Raw genomic sequence first — 18,256 nt, 5'->3', positions numbered from 1 at the left:
CCTCTAAGAAGCCTTGATGTGACAGAAGAGATTTTAGGGAGACACATAATTCAGGATGCATTTTGCTTTGTTTTAGGATGGCTTTAGCATGTAAACGGTGCAAACGTTTTATTTTCGAACAAGTCCTGAGAACTCAGGGGAAACAGTGGTGCTTGTGCTTATTTCTGGAGCTTTGAGCCTTCTGAATCATGGAGCAGAGACATTATGCGCAGCCCTGCTCAGCAGGGGGTTATTATGTTTAATGAAAGGAGCGCTCAGCGGGACTTTGGAACAAGGAGACAAGTTTGCAAAATCCATCTTGTCTGGCGGTGAAGAGATGTGGTTGAACCTTTCATGTAAATATGAAGTTCATCCTCTAACAAGGCCCGAAATGTTGGGCTGGTTTCAAACGCAGCAGGTTTATTAGCTCAGCTAAAAGTCCACAAAGCTAAATCAGGGTCAGGCAGGCAGGGGTCAATAAGGAGCATGGAAGCATCAGAGAGGAATCTAGAGGAGTCAGGATCCAGGATTTGGATGAGATTTGGGGCAGGCAAACAGGGTCAGAAACAATACAGGGTCAGGAAATTAGAAGATCAGATCCAAATACAGCACTCACTACATAGCCCCACATTAGATCATGTTTTATACAACAACGTTTTAACTGGCCCATTCTTCTTTTAAACATGTTTTATATCATTAATTTTTAATAATTATCATTTGATATCTGTGCATTATGTTTTTATTTTTTGTCAGTATTCATTTCTTTGACCATTCTTTTAAAATTACTTTTACTTTTCTGCAATGTGTTCTTGCTTTTTAGATTAAAAATACATAACAGAATTATAATTCATTTAACTGAATTCCATTTGCTCAGTTTCCTCTAATCTTTTTTTTGTGTTTTTTATTTTCTAGTTTTAAATTGTGTGCTTGTATTTTGTTGCACTTCGTCATGTCAAGCAAATTGTGTTGGATGTGTTTACAAGGAAAGTTCTTTATCATTAAGGTTTGATTGATTCAATGACCGTGGAGTTCAATGAGAAGTAGCCAGAATGACATTCAGAAATTCCTCTTTATTGAGAATGTAAAGAAAAGCACAAAGACACTGTTTTCAACAAGAGTCACACACATCAGAAAAATCAACAAAACATTTATGGCTAACAGTATCCTTATTCTGCAAACACGATTAGAAAAGAAACACTCACAGAACACCGGTGATCAAACTACCAGAGCGACCTTTTCTGGTATTAACACAGCTTCTGTGGTTCCTGCCCCCCCCCCCCCCCTCCATCCCTCCCCAAATGCTGAGGATGCCTCTCCACTGTCATCTTCCCAGCAGACCTCTCACCCTCTGTTAGAAAGTCTAAGTTACATTCATTATGAGGTTACACCGCATGACCTGCTCCGCTACGTTCCAATGGGTTCGTGAAAAGACGCTAACGCACAGATTTAAGTCGCCTAGATGGGTAAATGCATTTACAGCGTGTGTTCATGATAGTCAAGAAAGGTTGAGACTCTGGATTCATGCAGGTGTGATGCTGCAAAAAGTGCAAAAAAAAAGACTCTTTCAGTTGAAACAAAAACCTTTTGTGGGAAAATAATCAATAACTTCAGAGCTCTTGCAGACACGATGCTCTTTCGGTTGTTTACTCATTGATTGATCTGCTCCTAAAGGAAAAGTTGATTTCTTAGATGTGTTTAAAACTAATCGGAGGATGGAAGTTAAAAACTGGAACAGGACTGTTATATCTACTGACATCACCAGCTACATCATCTACAACCCGCTCCCACTCCCCTCCACATCCACCACCTCCAGTGAGCGCTTGCGCAGCACAGAGTTTCCCTTCCTCTTGTTCTGCACGGGCAGCTTGGTCTTGCATGGAGCCCGGTACTGAGGCAGGCCGGTCTTGGTGGTATCCAGCTCCTCCGGGTCGTCCTGTTGGGCCCTGAGGGCGGCGATCACATCCTTGTCCGATGGACTGAGGGTCAGGCAGCCGCAGGGGCGACCCTCCACCTCACTCTCTCCAGCCTCTCCCTGTTCCTGTGGGTCGTCTTCCACTGTCATGAAGGCGTCACCCCACAGACTCTCGCAGAGATCCCTGCCATGCTGGTACATCTGCAGACAAAACACACCGATACCCCTTTATATGAACACGACATGAACAAGATGGAAGCTTGCACAAACCTTTTTGAGAACAAGATTCTGTTTTTTTGAGAAACTGGAGAAACTGTCTTTTTACCATCTTTGCATCTTACATTGATCAGGATCTGACTGCTTCAAGACCCCGCTAAAATTTCGCTCCAGGCCTTTTCTTTCACAGCTCTATTCCGAAATATGAAAGACTATTAATTTTTTCATGAAATATTGGGAGTACAAAATTATTCAGCCCCTTTACTATTGGTGCAGCAAACTCTCTCCAGATCACCAGTGAGGATCTCTGAATGATCCAATGTTTGACCTAAATGACTACTGATGATAAATAGAATCCACCTAATCAAGTCTCTGTATCTATGCACCTGCTATGTGATAGTCTCAGAGGTCCATTTAAAGCACAGAGAGCATCATAAAGAACTAGGAACACACCAGGCAGGTCCAAGATACTGTTGTGGAGAAGTTTAAAGCCGAATTTGGATACAATAAGATTCCCCAAGCTTTAAATATCCCAAGGAGCACCATGCAAGCGATAATATGGAAATGGAAGGAGTATCAGACCACTGCAAATCTACAAAGACCTAAACTTTCAGCTCAAACAAGGAGAAGACTGATCAGAGATGCACCCAAGAGACTGATGATCAGTCTGGATGAACTGCAGAGATCTACAGCTGAGGTGGGAGAGTCTGTCCATAAGACAGCAATCAGTCGTGTACTGCATAAATCTGGCCTTTACTGAAAGTGGCAAGAAGATAGCCATTTCTTTAAATATCCATAAAAACGTTTTTTTTTTTAAAGTTTGCCACAATCCACCTGGGAGACACAGCAAACATGTGGAAGACGGTGCTCTGGTCAGATGAAACCAAAATCCAAATTTCTGGCAACAATAAAAAATGTTATGTTTGGCGTAAAAAAAACCCAGCTCATCACCATGAACACACCGTCCCCACTGTCACACATGGTGGTGGCAGCATCATGGTTTGCGGCTGCTTTTCTTCAGCAGGGACAGGGATGATGGATGGAGCCAAATACAGGAGCATTCTGGAAGAAAACCTAATGGAGTCTGCAAAAGACCTGAGACTGGGACGGAGATTTGTCTCCTGATAAGACAATGATCCAAAACATAAAGCATAATCCACAATGGAATGGTTCACAAATAAACATATCCAGGTGTTAGAATGGCCAAGTGGCCAAGGGGCTGCATAAATTTGCAAGCCCAATATTTCAGGTTTTTATTTGTTAAACAAGTTTGAAATATCCAAATAAATTTTGTTCAGAGGTGTAAAAAGTACTCAAAAATTTTACTCAAGTGAAAGTACAAGTACTTAGGGAAAATTTTACTCAATTAAAAGTAAAAGTATCTGGCTAGAATCTTACTTGAGTAAAAGTAAAAAAGTACTCCATTAAAATTGTACTTGAGTATTAAGGAAGTAAAAGTAAAAGCAAGAAAGAAAACTAGAGATTCTTGTTTAAGCTTTTAATCTCAAAAAACATTAAATGAAATGCATACAAGGTTTTATCCTGCTTTAGAACTGTTTGTATTTAATTATCAAACTATAAGACAGACAATCTAATGCCAGTACACGCTACTCAAAGTTGTAAAACCTCAGATTTAACTTCAGTAGAAGCTGATTCTCAAAATTGTTAGTGTCAAGCCTAGCTCTTTTGGGGCTGAAAAGCAATCCTGCAGTGCTGAAAAGCCTCTCACAGGCAGCCGATGCGGGAAGAGGTGTATTAGTCTTGATAGAGAGGCTGCAAATAGCAGGAAACGTGAGCAGAGACTCCCTGGTGTCTGAAACACAGGCCAGATATCCATCCAACTCTTTGCTGGCTTCATGTGTTGTCGGTTTCAAAGAAGCGAAAAAATCTTCATCATCAGATGAACTGTTGGCCAATTCCTTCTTGTGGTCCAAAGGCTCCAGATGCACTCTGATGTAGTCCATGCCTACAAGCACAGTGAGCAGACACAAAGAAAAGTTTGGTTGAGGGGCTTCTGACTGGGAACAAATTTTATGGATTTTGTCATTAACTACATTTACGTGCAGTCATCTACATCTAAAATCATGCAAATCCCTTATTTTAGCATAAAATCTAACTGCATTTCCAAACCACATATGATACATATGAGTTTGGTTTCAAGAAACACTGAGGGATAACTACAACCTGCTGCAAGAATACTTTACATCAATATTCATATTGAGATCACAGCCAAAGATGGGATATAACATTCCTAAAAAGTGCAAAAATAAATAAATAAAAGAATAATTTTGGTATGGCTCAAAGGTTGCCCAGATTAGAATTCGTCAAGTGTATGTTGCTTGCATTCATTTACCTCGTTTTATGATGGTTTCATCATTTGTCCAAGAGGTCCGAAATTTAGGGAGAAGGATGGCAGCTGCTATGATCTCAGGATCTTCAAACATATGCTTGAATCGTGTTTGGATTCCTTGTTGTAGGGCATCCACAAGTGGGTCACAGTACCTGAGAGAATGGTGGAGTCGCTGAAGTTTCAAGCTTAACTGATGGACACTAGGCAGCAGCCACCCCAGCTGTGTATTCGTTTCCGCTTGCAAGATGTCGAGTACTTTTGCAACTGGACGCATTGTGTTGGCCCACTCTGTCAAGAACAGCATTTCTGCTGGATTAAACCTACAGGAGAAATCAGCATAATCAAAGAGTATTAAACAAAAACAACCCACATTTGTTTACATCGATAGAGGGGAAAAACACTTACATTGGAACCTCAAGAGAGGTGCATATATTCCGAAGTGCGCCTTCTCCTGCTTCTTTGCAAATTTGAAGAATTCTGTCAACAGCCATAAAAGTTGAATTCCACCGCGTTTGGTTTGGCCTTAAAAGCTGAAGCCGGCTTTCTGATTCAACAGCTTCAGCTGCTAGAGCCGATCGGCTGCTTTTATTCCATAAAGCTTGGCATTTGCCAAAGACAGATCTGTAGAGTTTCTTGTAGTGTTCATTTGAGAGAGCTTTTTGGGCATCAACGCTTGAGACTAGGTTAAGTAAGTGACAGGCACACTTTTGATGTTTTGGTAGCTGGAATTCGAAGCCATCGTCTTGGTCCAGGACTCGTGAGGCATCTTGGAATTCCACACCATCACTTCCCTCACCACAGCCTTCAGAATCAGTGTCATCACTTTCACACCTTCTTGCCTCAGTCTCGATATCATTGTTTTCCACACCAAAAACTCTGAAAGCCTTCATAAAGTTGGAACCACTGTCTGTGGTTGTGCAAACAACCTTGTCACGTATTTCATACTCTGAGTGGATATCATTCATGGCACTGGCCAGTACCTCAAAAGTATGAGAGCCCATTAATCTTTTGCAGGCAAGTGCAGCGGAATGTCTTTCAAGACTTCCAGGGTTGATCCAGTGAGCAGTTACACCAATGAATGACTTTCTACGTGCAGTCCAACAATCCGTTGTGGTTGCAATCCATTCAACTTCACTCATGGCAGCAGTCACTTTCTGTTTCATGATCAGAGCAGCTTCAGCTATCTTGGAGCGTAAAGTAGGCCTTGTAATGACAGAAATGCCAGGCTGCAGTGTACTAATCAGCTCTTTAAATGATGGCAGATCAACAGTGCTGAAAGGATGAAGTCCTTGAATGATGTACCTTAATATAGCTTTGTTCACAGTGACTGGAGACACATGTTTGACTGGGAAAACTGAGTCAACTTTCAGTTGCTTACTGCTGGAAGCATGGGTGGAGGTCCCGATCTTTCTCTTCTGTGCTGTCAATTTAGAGTAGTTTTTGAGGTAATTTGGGTGCATTCTCTGTAAAAACAACAAATAAATATTTATATTGTATGCAATAAATGTAACAATTACACATACACTCTCTGATTACAGCATTAAAGGGTTAGTTCACCCAAAAATGAAAAGATGTCATTAATGACTCACCCTCATGTCGTTCCAAGCCCGTAACACCTCCGTTCATCTTCGGAACACAGTTTAAGATATTTTAGATTTAGTCCGAGAGCTTTCTGTCCCTCCACTGAAAATGTATGTACGGTATACTGTCCATGTCCAGAAAGGTAATAAAAACATCAAAGTAGTCCATGTGACATCAGTGGGTTAGGTAGAATTATTTGAAGCATCGAAAATACATTTTGGTCCAAAAATAACAAAACCTACGACTTTATTCAGCATTGTAGCGTCACTGCGAAGTCGTGAACGCGGATTGACAACAGACCCGGAAGAGAATACAATGCCGAATAAAGTCGTAGGTTTTGTTATTTTTGGACCAAAATGTATTCGATGCTTCAAAAAATTCTAACTAACCCACTGATGTCACATGGACTACTTTGATGTTTTTATTACCTTTCTGGACATGGACAGTATACCGTACATACATTCTCAATGGAGGCACAGAAAGCTCTCGGACTAAATCTAAAATATCTTAAACTGTGTTCTGAAGATGAACGGAGGTCTTACGGGCTTGGAACGACATGAGGGCGAGTCATTAATGACATTATTTTCATTTTTGGGTGAACTAACCCTTTAATAAAACTGACATTTGCAGCCAATTGCACACTTTATAATGTTAAATACTTGTTGATTTTAGAAATACAGTAGCATTTAGTGACAATCAAACATTAATTTTATTTCTGATTATATTGACAAAAACACAGGACTGTAAGGCTGACATGACAGGGTGAATTGATTTCATTACATTAGTTTTGATGGTAACACTTTTACAATAAGGTTCGTTAGTTAACTACATTAGTTAACATGAACTAATAATGAACTGCACGTATACATGTTAATTTCAACATTTACTAATACTTTATATCTTGTTAACATTAGTTAATGCACTGTGAACTAACATGAACAAACAATGAACATCTGTATTTCTATTAACTAACGTTAACAAAGATTAACAGATACAGTAACAAATGTATTGCTCATGGTTATTTAATGTTAGTTAATACATGAACTAATCAACCTCATTGTAAAGTGTTACCGTTTTGACAATACAACATGTTTGGAAAAAAATTTCTCGCTTGGTTTTCTTGTGTTTTGCATGAATTCAAACACAATGAGAGCACGGAATGATAATGATTATTCAAAGCTGCAATAGGCGCCAAATTTCCCGTGGACCTAACGTTACCAATTACAAATGCATTTTAGCATTTTATTACGTGAGCCTTATATTGTCAATCGCATGCATTAGTGAAAATAGGCCTACTACACATATAAAAGGCGCGCCATCAACGTCAAAACATGCACACCCAAAAAAAAAAAAAAAAAAAAAAAAAAAAAAAAAAACTATCAGTAAAACAAAATACTTAATGTACTTACCTCAATATGCTTCCTTAGGTTTGATGGCGAACTTTTGAAGGCCGATATTTCTTTATTAAGCGGGAGACAGAGGACACATTTCATCTTGAATGAATCTTTATTTACACCACTTAAAGAAAAGAATTCGCGAAGATACGGCCACGGGTGCTCTTGATCCTGTGGCTGATTTTGGACTGTGCTGCTCGCAGCTGCTGATGAATCACATACTTCCTCCATTTTCTTCCACTGATTGACTGTTATAATTTCCCTAATTTCCAGGTCAAGGTGCTGTGCATTGTGGTAATAGATGTGACATGACGTCACTTCCAAAGGACCAATGAACATGTCTGACCAATTTCATATAATGTGAAAACGATTTTCATAGGCAGAATAAATAACATTTAAATTAAACTGGGCATCAGCGCAATTCAATTGGTTTGGTAATAGCAAGGGAAAATAGAATGAAGTGATCTCCAAAAAATAAGTACTTTTTGACTGTAAATAAAATTGTAAGGAGTAAAAAGTACTTTTTTTTCTAAAAAAATGTAATTAAGTAAAAGTAAAAGTATTGATTTTTAATTGTACTCAAGTAAAGTAAAAATCCCCAAAAATAATACTTAAGTACAGTAATCAAGTAAAATTACTCAAGTACTTTACACCTCTGATTTTGTTCCACTTCATGATTGTGTCCCATTTGTTGTTGATTCTTCACATGAAATGACAGCTTTATATCTTTGTGTTTGAACCCTGAAATGTGGTAAATGTTGAAAAGTTCAAGGGGGCCAAATACTTTCGCAACGCACTGTATATATTTTTATACATGATGCCAGAGTGTGTGTCAAATTGATTCATGTCCTAGCTCAAACTCCTCAAATCATACCTCTTCAGATTAAATGAAAAATGAATTTCACTTTTAAAACAAAAGTAACATTTCGATATATTGAAAAATTCTCTGTTTTTATTGCTATAAGTTGAAATAATGTAACGTTACAAATCAATTTATTTATTAATTAAAACAATAATACCACTAACTGGTTAAAAAGGAAACTATTAAAATCCTGCATCTCCTCAATTCTAGTTTTTCAGTTAGATTTTTTTCTCTGACAGATTTGAACTCATTTTATTTGTATTTTGTGTTCTGAGATCACAAATGCATGTTTTCAAGGTAAACGCATCTGTAATATTGTCCTCTCTGACACAAACATCGAGTGAAGTAAATGATTAAGAACCTTCAGAGGTTTTAAAAGGCACTTTATTCTCCAACATCTCTTACAGGAGTCTGCAGTAACCTGGCAGCTGCTCTGGCTTTTGTCTGCCTCTCCTGCTTTCCTTTGCTTGTTTATCAACCTTCAGTGCAAATAAAATAGCACGACCATGAAAAGCTCACTTTAGCATCTGCAGCTTTTCTCCAGATGTCCCTAAAATGCCCCAACAAGTAGAGGGACAAGGAGCGTGAAACTAATCCACTTCAAGACCAACTGCACTGTTTCTGTCTCAGAGTTGAGACATTTTTGTCTGAGAAAAACTCAGACAAAAATGGTTTATGGAAATCTGTATTCAGCTTTGATTAAAGGTAGATTATACTGGAAAACATTTGACATAAAAAGTAAAAGTTTCCAAATGCTTTATAAAAACATGATGACCACTGTGTGTCAATTACAGACAAGTAGGGTTAGGAGTAACTTTGAGCAAAAGTAATATCTTCATTTTTACTTAAAGTTTCACTCCAATCATCTTTTGATCTTTTGCAAAAGTGTTAGTAGTTGACTTTTATGTCATTTGTAACCAAAATCAAATAACCTGTGTAGTTTTCAAGGACATTGTTTCTGCAGAGAGGCAGTAATTCATTAGAAATTTAACCCTAAGTTTTGGGTGGGACTCCTGGCTTGGAGCAACCTGCCCCCCTTTCCCTTTTTTGCTGAGAGCTCTCTGTTTTCACACTCTCCCGCTAGCTTACAGCCCATCACGTGTCCAAACTGCCATTAGCGGTGCAACAGCCGTATGGTTTTGAGCCAGTTGTCAGTTCAGACGAGGAAAACCAAGAGGTACATGGATCCAGTTGTCTACTGAATGGAGCAGGGCGGGGAGATTGTGCCCAAAGTACTTTCTACACCACAAATAAGCCTTCATCCAACAGTATTTTTTTCCGTCTGCTCCTGATTCACAACGATTTGTATAAATAAAATACCCAGAAATGCAATTTTAAGATTAACCCATAAGCACCCATGGTGACATCAGTGTAGCAGAAAAATGGCAGAAATAAATTCTGTGGTCCGCTTGGTTTGTGGTAAAATACACATAATTCTTTTTGTAAGAGAAAATGGGTTTGGGTTGTTATGGGTTATTTTTCTTTATACATGTCCTCCATCATCAGAAAAATGCTACAAGAACATGTTCAAAACACCACAAACACATCATTCCTCATCAGAGTGGGTCTTTCAACTTGATTTTAGTGACATTAAAATCTTTAATGCCTGCAAAATTGTGTTTTCTCTTGAGGCTTTATCGTGTTTTCCTCAGTTTATATCGCCTGTTTCTCTTTGTGTCTGCCTCCTTTCTTCTTCTTATCTGTTTAGCACGTTGAGACAGAGTCGCTCAGGATGCATCTATGAAGACAGAGATGTCCTATTTGTACTGCTTTGAAGGACGAAGAAGATGAGGGCTGCCTCTTCCAACGACATATGCTGTCTGTCCTACACTTTGGTCTCATCACATAGTACTCAAAAGGGTAAGCAGAGCTGCACGAATATCCTTCTCCCTCCCGCGGGCAGATTTGGTTTGCAGCCAAAGTGAATTCATGTTGAGCACAAGAAAGCTTTAGACAACATGTTGGGATTGAATAAGTGGGATATTTCCGGAGGGTCTCTGCTGTCCTTCTCAGGCTGAAACCTGAGGCATCACAGTCTGGCTTTCCTTTCCTATTTGCATTGAAAAACTGGTGTGCATGTGCTTTGGTTGTCGCTGGGGCATTGCTTTCCAAACGTTTGGATCCCTGGATCGTGATGGGGCTGCTGGGGGTTGACAAACTTTAAATCAGTAAAGAAAAGAGGAGTTTTTGATGACAGCAGGGAGCTGAGCTCCCTGAAGCCTTGGACTCTTTCAGAAAGTATCACAGAAGTTCTGCTCTCTCTGCAGATCCAATCAAGCTTTTTTTAAGGAACACGGTGGCGCCAGATATCATCAGGACATTTCAGGTCAAAAAATTGCTGAAAGTATTCTTGAAAAATAGGTTTTTCTAACCCTTTTTAATCTAGAATTTAAATAAATCTAGGTTTTGTAAAGCACACATCTTTACTGTTTTTTTTTTATAGTTTAGTGGTTACCTATTTTTCTATTACAATGATACTAAAGAGCCCAATTAGAAAAATAACAGTTGCTTTTTAACATCCTTTGTGATTATCTGATTATTCCTTTTACAAGATTGACCAACAGTTGAGTTGAAGGGGTCCCTCATAAATATTCTGACAGTGCCCCTGTGTGTCTCTTATCCCTAAAAATATGATTAGTTGGGACATGTGGAGGACCAAAGAGGAAGTGGCAGGTGTGAAAAATTTTTTTGTGCTTGGAGGACATGCAGGTCTGGGCTTAATGGCATAAAAAAAACTAAACCCTAATAAAGCAGGATGGTACTAGGATGGACAATTATTTTAAAAGCAACCTGTGTGCTGGAAGAAAACCTGCAAAGCGTGCAGAATGAAAACAGACCTTAGCTGGCAGATGATGTAACCAAAAGCTACTTGAGGAGTCTGAGACCAAATGTCAGAGAGGTTTTTGCATGCAGAGGATGTGAGGCCTTTGCCTTAGCAGCAAATTATCATCTACTGCTAACAGCAGCTTCAACATTTACTCCACTAACGTGATATCAAATGAAATATTGTAACTGATGCCTGAAACAGAACTGGAGGTTTCTGCAGCAGCATAACTTGGGGTGAGATCCAGAGCTTTAGATCACAGTGACCCGCCTCTGCTGGCATGGCACAAAGCAGGCGGCATTGTTACTTTGACCCCAAAAGTGCAAAAGATTTGTTTTGCATTCCTTCCTAATACATTCAATTGAGAGCTGCTTGAGTCTCTTGGAGCCTATTTGTGGCATTAGCTGTGCCCTAGATGGAAACAAGCCAAGTCAAGCCCACTAAGCAACAACAAAAAAAAAAGGCCCAGACTCGTGTACACAAACTCAAACACAAAAATGTCCTGCTGCATTCGGACGTTTCTGCTGATCCTCTCGTTTCCAGCAAACAGTTTTTTTTACATCTGATTCCTGCACTCTTTTGGCAGAGTGTGAGGGGCAGAAAGAGGGGATGATGGGAAGTGAAAAAAGTGGGGGTAAACACATCAGGTCATGGAGAGTGATGTGTGAACGCTACTTTGCTGCCGGCCTCAGATGCACACCAGGCTCTGCTGTCAGTCCGCTTCTTTTAAATCACCCAGCTGGCCTCCGCCTGATGAAGCACGGCCAAGCTCTTTCACGCTCCAACCCACCGTACTGTTAACCCTTCACCTAACCACAGTCTGTGTCCAACATCTACCACCACACTGCAGCCAAAAAGGGCAGATCAGGACGGACAAGCTCAACCAAATATCAAACAGGTTTGGACAAAATCATTCCAAATTTTAATTAAAGTTAATTTTACAGTTTTCTTGCTTTTAATCTAATCTCAGCCAATTTTTAGTCAGATTTTAATCATATTTCATCCACATTTTGTCTGGATGAAATATTTAACCCCTTGACGCCTATTGATGCAAATATGCATCAAATAACGTGATGTCTCCAGAATAACCCTAATTTAGCACCTGCTTGAAAAAAAAAAGAAGAAGAAATTTTTCATAGCTGGAAATGAATTAAATTGTCAAGGGGTTAAACACATATTAAAAAAAGATTTTTAGCCATATTTAAGCCATATTTAGAAAACTTTTCAATCATATTTTGTCCAGATCAAGCATAATTTTGCCAAATATGATCATATTTCACTATATTGATGCATATTTTTTTGTCAGAACTATTTTCTGTCAGACTGTTACATTTATTTAACTGGTTTTCAGGTATGTTTTAAGCATGTATCAATAAGAAATCCGAAAAAGAGTCAAAGAAGACATTTGAAGTCTCAGGTATCAATTTCTAACTTCAAACAGAGGATTCATAGTGTTTTTTTCTAAATGACATGGCAGATGTGTGAGCTGAGCTACAACACATACCTGCTGGTACTGAACGCAGTTTCCGGTGCAGTTGTGTCCTCTCGGATCTCTGGCCCAGTTGCGAGCACACGTCATGTCCATCCTGCAGGCATCGAACCTGAGGATACAAACACAAACATAAAATGTGATGCAAAAATGACAAAAAGCCTTCTGTTCTTGTACATTTTGTGTTTGAGGTTTAAATTTTTAAGTTGCATCGGGATTAAAAACACATTATACTGACGCTGATTGAACCACACAAAGCTGATGCTGTTTTTGTCAGTAAACCATTTGATATTGCCAATCATTTGAATGACTCTTTCATTAACAAAGTTAAAAAGCTGGGATGCTGGATGACAACAAAGGATATATATTCTCCTTTTCAAAATATTTTAGTGATTATGGAAAATAAAACTCGTTCTTTGGTGTTTGACACTGTTAGAGAGAATATTGTTCAAAAGTTGCTTCTCTCACTACCTGATGATAAAACACCAGGTACTGATTCCATTGATGGTAGAATCTGTAAAATAATTATAAATGTTTTGGACAAACCAATGTTATATATATATATTTTTTTTTTTTAAACTTGTCCTGTCCAACAGCTGGGCAGACAGATGAGAACTGAGGGCCTCTTGTGTTGGACATATTTTACTTTAGTAACAAGAGTTATCAATCTTCAGACAAACCAGAGGTATGTCTGAAAAAAACCCTTTTGTAATTGAGGCCAAACTTTATTCATTTTAATCATATTTGAAAATCTTTGGTGTTGAACTGGACGGAAAAGGAAAGAGGGGAAGAAGAGAGAGTGATGTTAGAGAGAGGGGGGGATAGGAGGGTGATAATAGGGGGGGGGGGGGGGGGGGATAAAACCATGAAGCAGCATAAAGCAACAAGTTACTGGTTGTTTTTCAAGACCGTAAGGTTCAAATGTTGTACAAAAAGGGCGGGGCCTATCCACACGCACACTCAAATGTTATAAACACACCTGCTATCTGCAAAAATGTCCACATCTCAACATGTACACAATACAGATAGTGTTCACACACGCATACCTATGCCTTCAAACCAACTAGTGTGAAATATTTCATTCATTCAATCATGCAAACTATTAGTGCAAAGGTGAGCTAACACCTGTGCTCAAGTGAGTGTTTAAGTTCTTCTAAAATGGATGGTGGAATGTGAAAAGAACGAGGAGGAGCGCCCAGCCACCCCCACACCAAGACCCCTGCCGTTATATTTTTATTGGAGCACTGATCAGAGGAGTCTTTCCTAGAAAATGGAAACAATCAAAGATTGTACCTCTAATTAAGGATGAAAAGTCAAGACTTACTACTTCAAATTGCAGACCAGTTCATGTTCTCCCTGTTTAGAGTAAAACAGTATTTATCGTAATGTTTTATTGCACATGCTAACGTTTAATGGGTTAAACTCACAGTTCAAACTTATTTCTCCCATTATCCCATTCTCCCTCACCATACGTATCAATCCAAGACTGCATTAGTAGACCAGCGGTTAACACATATGGAGGATGTTCTTTTAGATTTCACAGCTGCATTAAATGTAATCGACCATGATATTCTGTTGGCAAAGCTCAAATGTTATGGATTATCACAGATGTCTCTTTCATTGATAAGAAATGCTCTTAATGGCGGAAAACAGGAAGTCGTTTTTAATGGTAGCTTGTCTGAAACAAAGTTTATATCTTGTGGTACACCACAAGGTAGTTGTTTGGGTCCACTTTTAGTTTCAGTGTTCATGTAAATGATCTGTCCCAGGAGGTGAGAAATGCAGAAGTGATGTTATATGCAGATGACGCAACTTTATTCTGTGCATCTGCTACTGTCCCAGATCCCAATACATCCCTACAGAATAAAATTAAGTCAATTACCGATTGAGTTAAGTCAAAGAAATAGTTTTTTAATACATCAAAAACAAAATGGATTGTTTTTGTTACAAAATATTTGATGTTGAAAGCACCATGTTACTTGAATATGAGCTTTGACAATAGTTTGGTTGAACGAGTGACTAAAACTAAGCTTCTGGGCATCAAATTAAATGATCAGCTCTCATGGACAGATCAGATGAATCGTATGGTATCCAAGATAGACAGAGGAATTGCCTTGGCTCGAAATTGTGCGCAATATTTTCCACCTTCAGTCATGAGAACAGTTGTACAGTCTTTGGCCTTTTCACCTCTGGAGTATTACCTGGTCATTTGGTCCAGTGCTGCACAGGGGCATCTAAAAAAATAACAACTTGCCAAATATCGAGCTCCCAGAGTGGCTCCTGGCTGCTCTTGTTGGACCAATGTGAATGAAATCCACACCACTTTAGGTTGGTTGAGGGTAAAGGTCAGATTACAACTCAGTCTTATATGCTGAGTTGTAATATGACATAACATCATCTTTAACAAATGCCCACAATTTTTTGGTAAATTAAGTATTATACATTGGGTTTTGTCATCAACATCAAACTTTGATTATTCCTTTTTCAAGATTCAATTGTGTGAGAAGAACAGAACCATTTAGATCTTCTTTTGCATGGAATCAACTTTCTGGGAGGACAAGGCTTATTAATGACAAATATAATTTCAAAAAGATTTTAAAACTAATATATATGGACTGCTTACAATAACTAACGATTTGTACGATTTGTTGTTATGAAATGTATGCGTTGTTGGTATGATGGTACAAAAATAAATTCGTTTTGAACTTATTATAACATGTGAAACTTTTAAGGTAAATATGACAAATTCATTCGTAAATTTTGTGAAATCGTTTTAGGTTTTTGTGAAACTTGTAAAATCTATGTATTTTATGCTTATGGACCCCAGGAAGACTAGCGACCACTGTGGAAGCTAATGGGGTTCCAAATAAATAAATGTCTGTGTGACACTGGGAAACATGTCAAACTACAAGCAACGTTGAGTTGAAAACTTCTGCCTGCACTGCTTTTGCTATTTTAATTTTATCTTTTAAACAGCACAGCAACAAAGATGTTGCATTTTGTTGACAGTCCTTTGCTGTCAGGGTGGGAGCCTGTTATAGCGTTTTTCTTTTGTTTTTTTTTCACAAGAAAAGACCCAAATATGTGCCACCAGGGTCCTGCCTGTGTCCCACATTCTTGTGCTGTTTATTGAGTCTTTGTCTTGGAACAGAGAGCTGCTGTTGTACAGAAAAGTAATCCCTCCCTTATGTGTGAGGAGAGGACAGACACTGATTTTGATTTAGGTCGGCCCGCCTGTGTGTTTTGCAGCCTCACCAATCACGGCAGAAGCTGTGGCAGAGCGGCACGGCCTGGATGTATGAGCGCCGATGAGGGTGAGGCCAGCGGGAGGCGTCTGGGGAGCAGCGGTAGAAGCATGACACGCGCTTTAGGAAGCCTTCACACCTGAAGAGACATGGTGAGGATGTTACATTATGATGTAATGATGTAAGTGCGGGAGTCAGCTGGTCACATAGGGAAAATCTAATGGCTACTTTTAAGAATTTTATTCATTTACTCCGTTATATAAAAATATCAAACAAGAATAACAATAAATTGACACATGGGAGAATGACAGGAGGAAAGAAAGATGGTGGCACATACTCAGAACTCAGGGGCCCACATTTGTCCCAGGGCTCGTTCTTATTGCTCACAGAGGGAACATGTGAGATGTCCTGGATGTCATCTGAAGTGCAGCAGCTGTCTGCAGCAGCAAGGACACATAGATTGTTATTGTATAAGATGGCTTTCAGACACCAGTCACCACAACCTGTGCGTCATCACTCACTGTCAGCGTACAGTCCGCACTCCGTCAGGTAGGGCTCTGGACTGGGCTTGGCCTTGTGTTTTCCGTCCTGCAGACACGCTCCCTCCGCGCTGGCTCCTCCAATCAGCGCAGCCGCCAGGTAGATGCAGAATGACAGGATAAGATGGGAGGTGACGTCCATCTCTGCGTACACAAACAGGTAATGGAAGTTCAGCACTCTGGGCAGCGGCGGATTAACCCCCGCCTGCTGGACTCTTGTTGTCAGGAGCAGGTCGTAATACCTGCTTAATCTGAACAGAGTAGGTTGGTTGTCTAAATAAACTATTAAGCAAAAGTCATTCATATTTTTAATCTTGGTTAGGTTGGATGGAAAAAATGAGACAAAAATGCTTCTATTTATGGTAAAGGAAAGATCTAAGAAGCGAACCAGCAGGACGTTTGGCTTCCTGCGAGCCGCCTGCGCTGACCGGGACACAGTGAGCCAATTAACTGGGACTTGCACTGTGCCGAGGTGGATGATTGTATTTTAATCTGAGGAGCGGCTTGTCGGTGCGTCGGATAACCTACATAGGATGACTTTAAAATCCTTTGATATTACACGCACAGCAAACCCGCAACTCTCCACTGCAGAAGCGTAAAGAAACATAAAGAAAGACACGCGTGATACCTTTGGTTTCGATTGTTGATTCTTCTTTTTATAACGAGATTAACAGATTTAAAAAACTAAACTTCGGTACAAAACACAGTCTGTGCTCTTTGTAGCAGTCGGAGTATGAAATATTGGAGCAATGCAATTTAGGCAAAAATAGGATATTTTCTTTTACTTTTAACTATTTCATATAACCAAAAACCTGTCTTTATGGGGTTTTTCTGTCCCCAGAACCTCCACCATAGATGTTCTGTGGCACCTTTGCTGTAAAATGGTAAAATCAAGTCCAGCAAATGTGGAATCTTTTCAGCGATCTGTCAAATACGTAAATGACAGGAGGGGAAACAAACAAAGTTGTGCGTAATCCTGAATCCCGGACGTTGTTACCTGGTTAGTTTCCTCGCCTTGCTTGGTGCTTGGCTGTCCGCGCCTCCCTGCTTGTTGCTGTGGCTGCCGCGGATGTCCTCCTCTCTCCTCCTCTGAGTGTGATCTCTGCTGCCCGGGGCGCGCTGCTCGCCACTTTGTCACCGGTCTATATGAAGGACATTTCAGTGTCTTCCACCAGGCAGCTCACCCCCTCCATCTGCCGCACGCTGGAAAGCCTTCTCTCTTTTCTCTGCCCCCTCCCTTCCTCTTGCGCGCACACAAACACTCGCAAAAGACTGCGCTCTCTCCACGTTAATCTGCCAATAGGATGTTTACCAAATCCTTCCTGTTGATAGCTTTCCATCCGCACAAGGAATACAAACATGGAAGCGAACATTTGGTATTTTATACGTTAAAAAAATGACTGGTTTACTTTCTAAAAGCAGATGGTGCTGAGTCACAGTTGTCCTCTGAGCTCTTTTTGTCCACGCATGGAAACACTCTGGGGTCAGGACTGTTTATTTAATTCCAGATGAAGAGGTCAGAGCAGGGCAAAGAGGAGATGTAATACATGCATGATATGCTTAGAACACAAATCTCGGTGGGATGCTTACAGCAGGGACTCACAAGATGTTGCTGCACAAATCCTTCCACTTGTAAAGAATTTGGTTTATTTTTCTGAATGCATTTCTGATGAAAGAGGCTCATGCAGGAACAATAGTCTACGTGTAAACCATCATCACCGACTTAGTCCAGTGTCCCCTGAAGTCGTATGTGACAGAAGTCGCCCTCTCTGCATTGTTATTGCTACTGGCGCTTTAATCTATCCTCCCTGTGGGTGTGTTGTGCCAACCTAATCCCAGACTATAGGTGCGCCTCTCCCTCTGGC

At 39.9% G+C, this 18,256-nt stretch overlaps 2 protein-coding genes across 4 annotated transcripts; both read right to left on the bottom strand.

Moving 5' to 3' along the window:
* Positions 1-1,029: 1,029 nt before the first annotated feature.
* On the bottom strand, positions 1,030-17,539 carry LOC101163821 (riboflavin-binding protein). The gene is made up of 6 exons (XM_004071832.4): positions 17,389-17,539; positions 16,374-16,535; positions 16,190-16,289; positions 15,863-15,991; positions 12,623-12,719; positions 1,030-2,092 (listed from the first exon to the last, which is right to left on the bottom strand). The coding sequence occupies exons 2-6, from the start codon at positions 16,531-16,533 to the stop codon at positions 1,751-1,753; spliced, it is 828 nt and encodes a 275-aa protein (XP_004071880.1). The 5' UTR covers positions 16,534-16,535; positions 17,389-17,539; the 3' UTR covers positions 1,030-1,750.
* LOC111947815 lies at positions 3,591-8,104 on the bottom strand. Of its 3 annotated transcripts, none has more exons than XM_023958010.1 (4): positions 7,448-8,104; positions 4,863-5,920; positions 4,610-4,777; positions 3,591-4,073 (listed from the first exon to the last, which is right to left on the bottom strand). In XM_023958010.1, the coding sequence occupies exons 1-4, from the start codon at positions 7,769-7,771 to the stop codon at positions 4,004-4,006; spliced, it is 1,620 nt and encodes a 539-aa protein (XP_023813778.1). In that variant the 5' UTR covers positions 7,772-8,104; the 3' UTR covers positions 3,591-4,003. The 3 variants fall into 3 exon arrangements, with proteins under 3 accessions (XP_023813778.1, XP_023813776.1, XP_023813777.1); XM_023958008.1 differs by having other exon boundaries at positions 4,461-4,777; positions 7,448-8,098; XM_023958009.1 differs by lacking the exon at positions 7,448-8,104 and having other exon boundaries at positions 4,461-4,777; positions 4,863-6,106.
* Positions 17,540-18,256: the final 717 nt, after the last annotated feature.

This window comes from Oryzias latipes, chromosome 8 (genome assembly GCF_002234675.1).
Source record: "Oryzias latipes chromosome 8, ASM223467v1".
In the NCBI taxonomy this organism is placed as follows: Eukaryota; Metazoa; Chordata; class Actinopteri; order Beloniformes; family Adrianichthyidae; genus Oryzias; species Oryzias latipes.
This window is presented reverse-complemented; position numbering and strand designations above follow the sequence as displayed.

What these genes read in the sequence shown, in the direction of transcription:
- LOC101163821 (XM_004071832.4), bottom strand. Translation starts at nt 16,533, where the DNA reads ATGGACGTCACCTCCCATCTTATCCTGTCATTCTGCATCTACCTGGCG. An exon ending in TGTGGGCCCCTGAGTTCTGA is followed by an intron (nt 15,992 to 16,189) that starts GTATGTGCCACC and finishes ATGTCTCTTCAG; the next exon opens with GTGTGAAGGCTTCCTAAAGC. An exon ending in ACTGCGTTCAGTACCAGCAG is followed by an intron (nt 2,093 to 12,622) that starts GTATGTGTTGTA and finishes TTTTGTCTGCAG; the next exon opens with ATGTACCAGCATGGCAGGGA.
- LOC111947815 (XM_023958008.1), bottom strand. Translation starts at nt 7,771, where the DNA reads ATGTTCATTGGTCCTTTGGAAGTGACGTCATGTCACATCTATTACCAC. An exon ending in ACCTAAGGAAGCATATTGAG is followed by an intron (nt 5,921 to 7,447) that starts GTAAGTACATTA and finishes TTGTTTTTACAG; the next exon opens with AGAATGCACCCAAATTACCT. An exon ending in ACCTCTCTTGAGGTTCCAAT is followed by an intron (nt 4,778 to 4,862) that starts GTAAGTGTTTTT and finishes TTTCTCCTGTAG; the next exon opens with GTTTAATCCAGCAGAAATGC.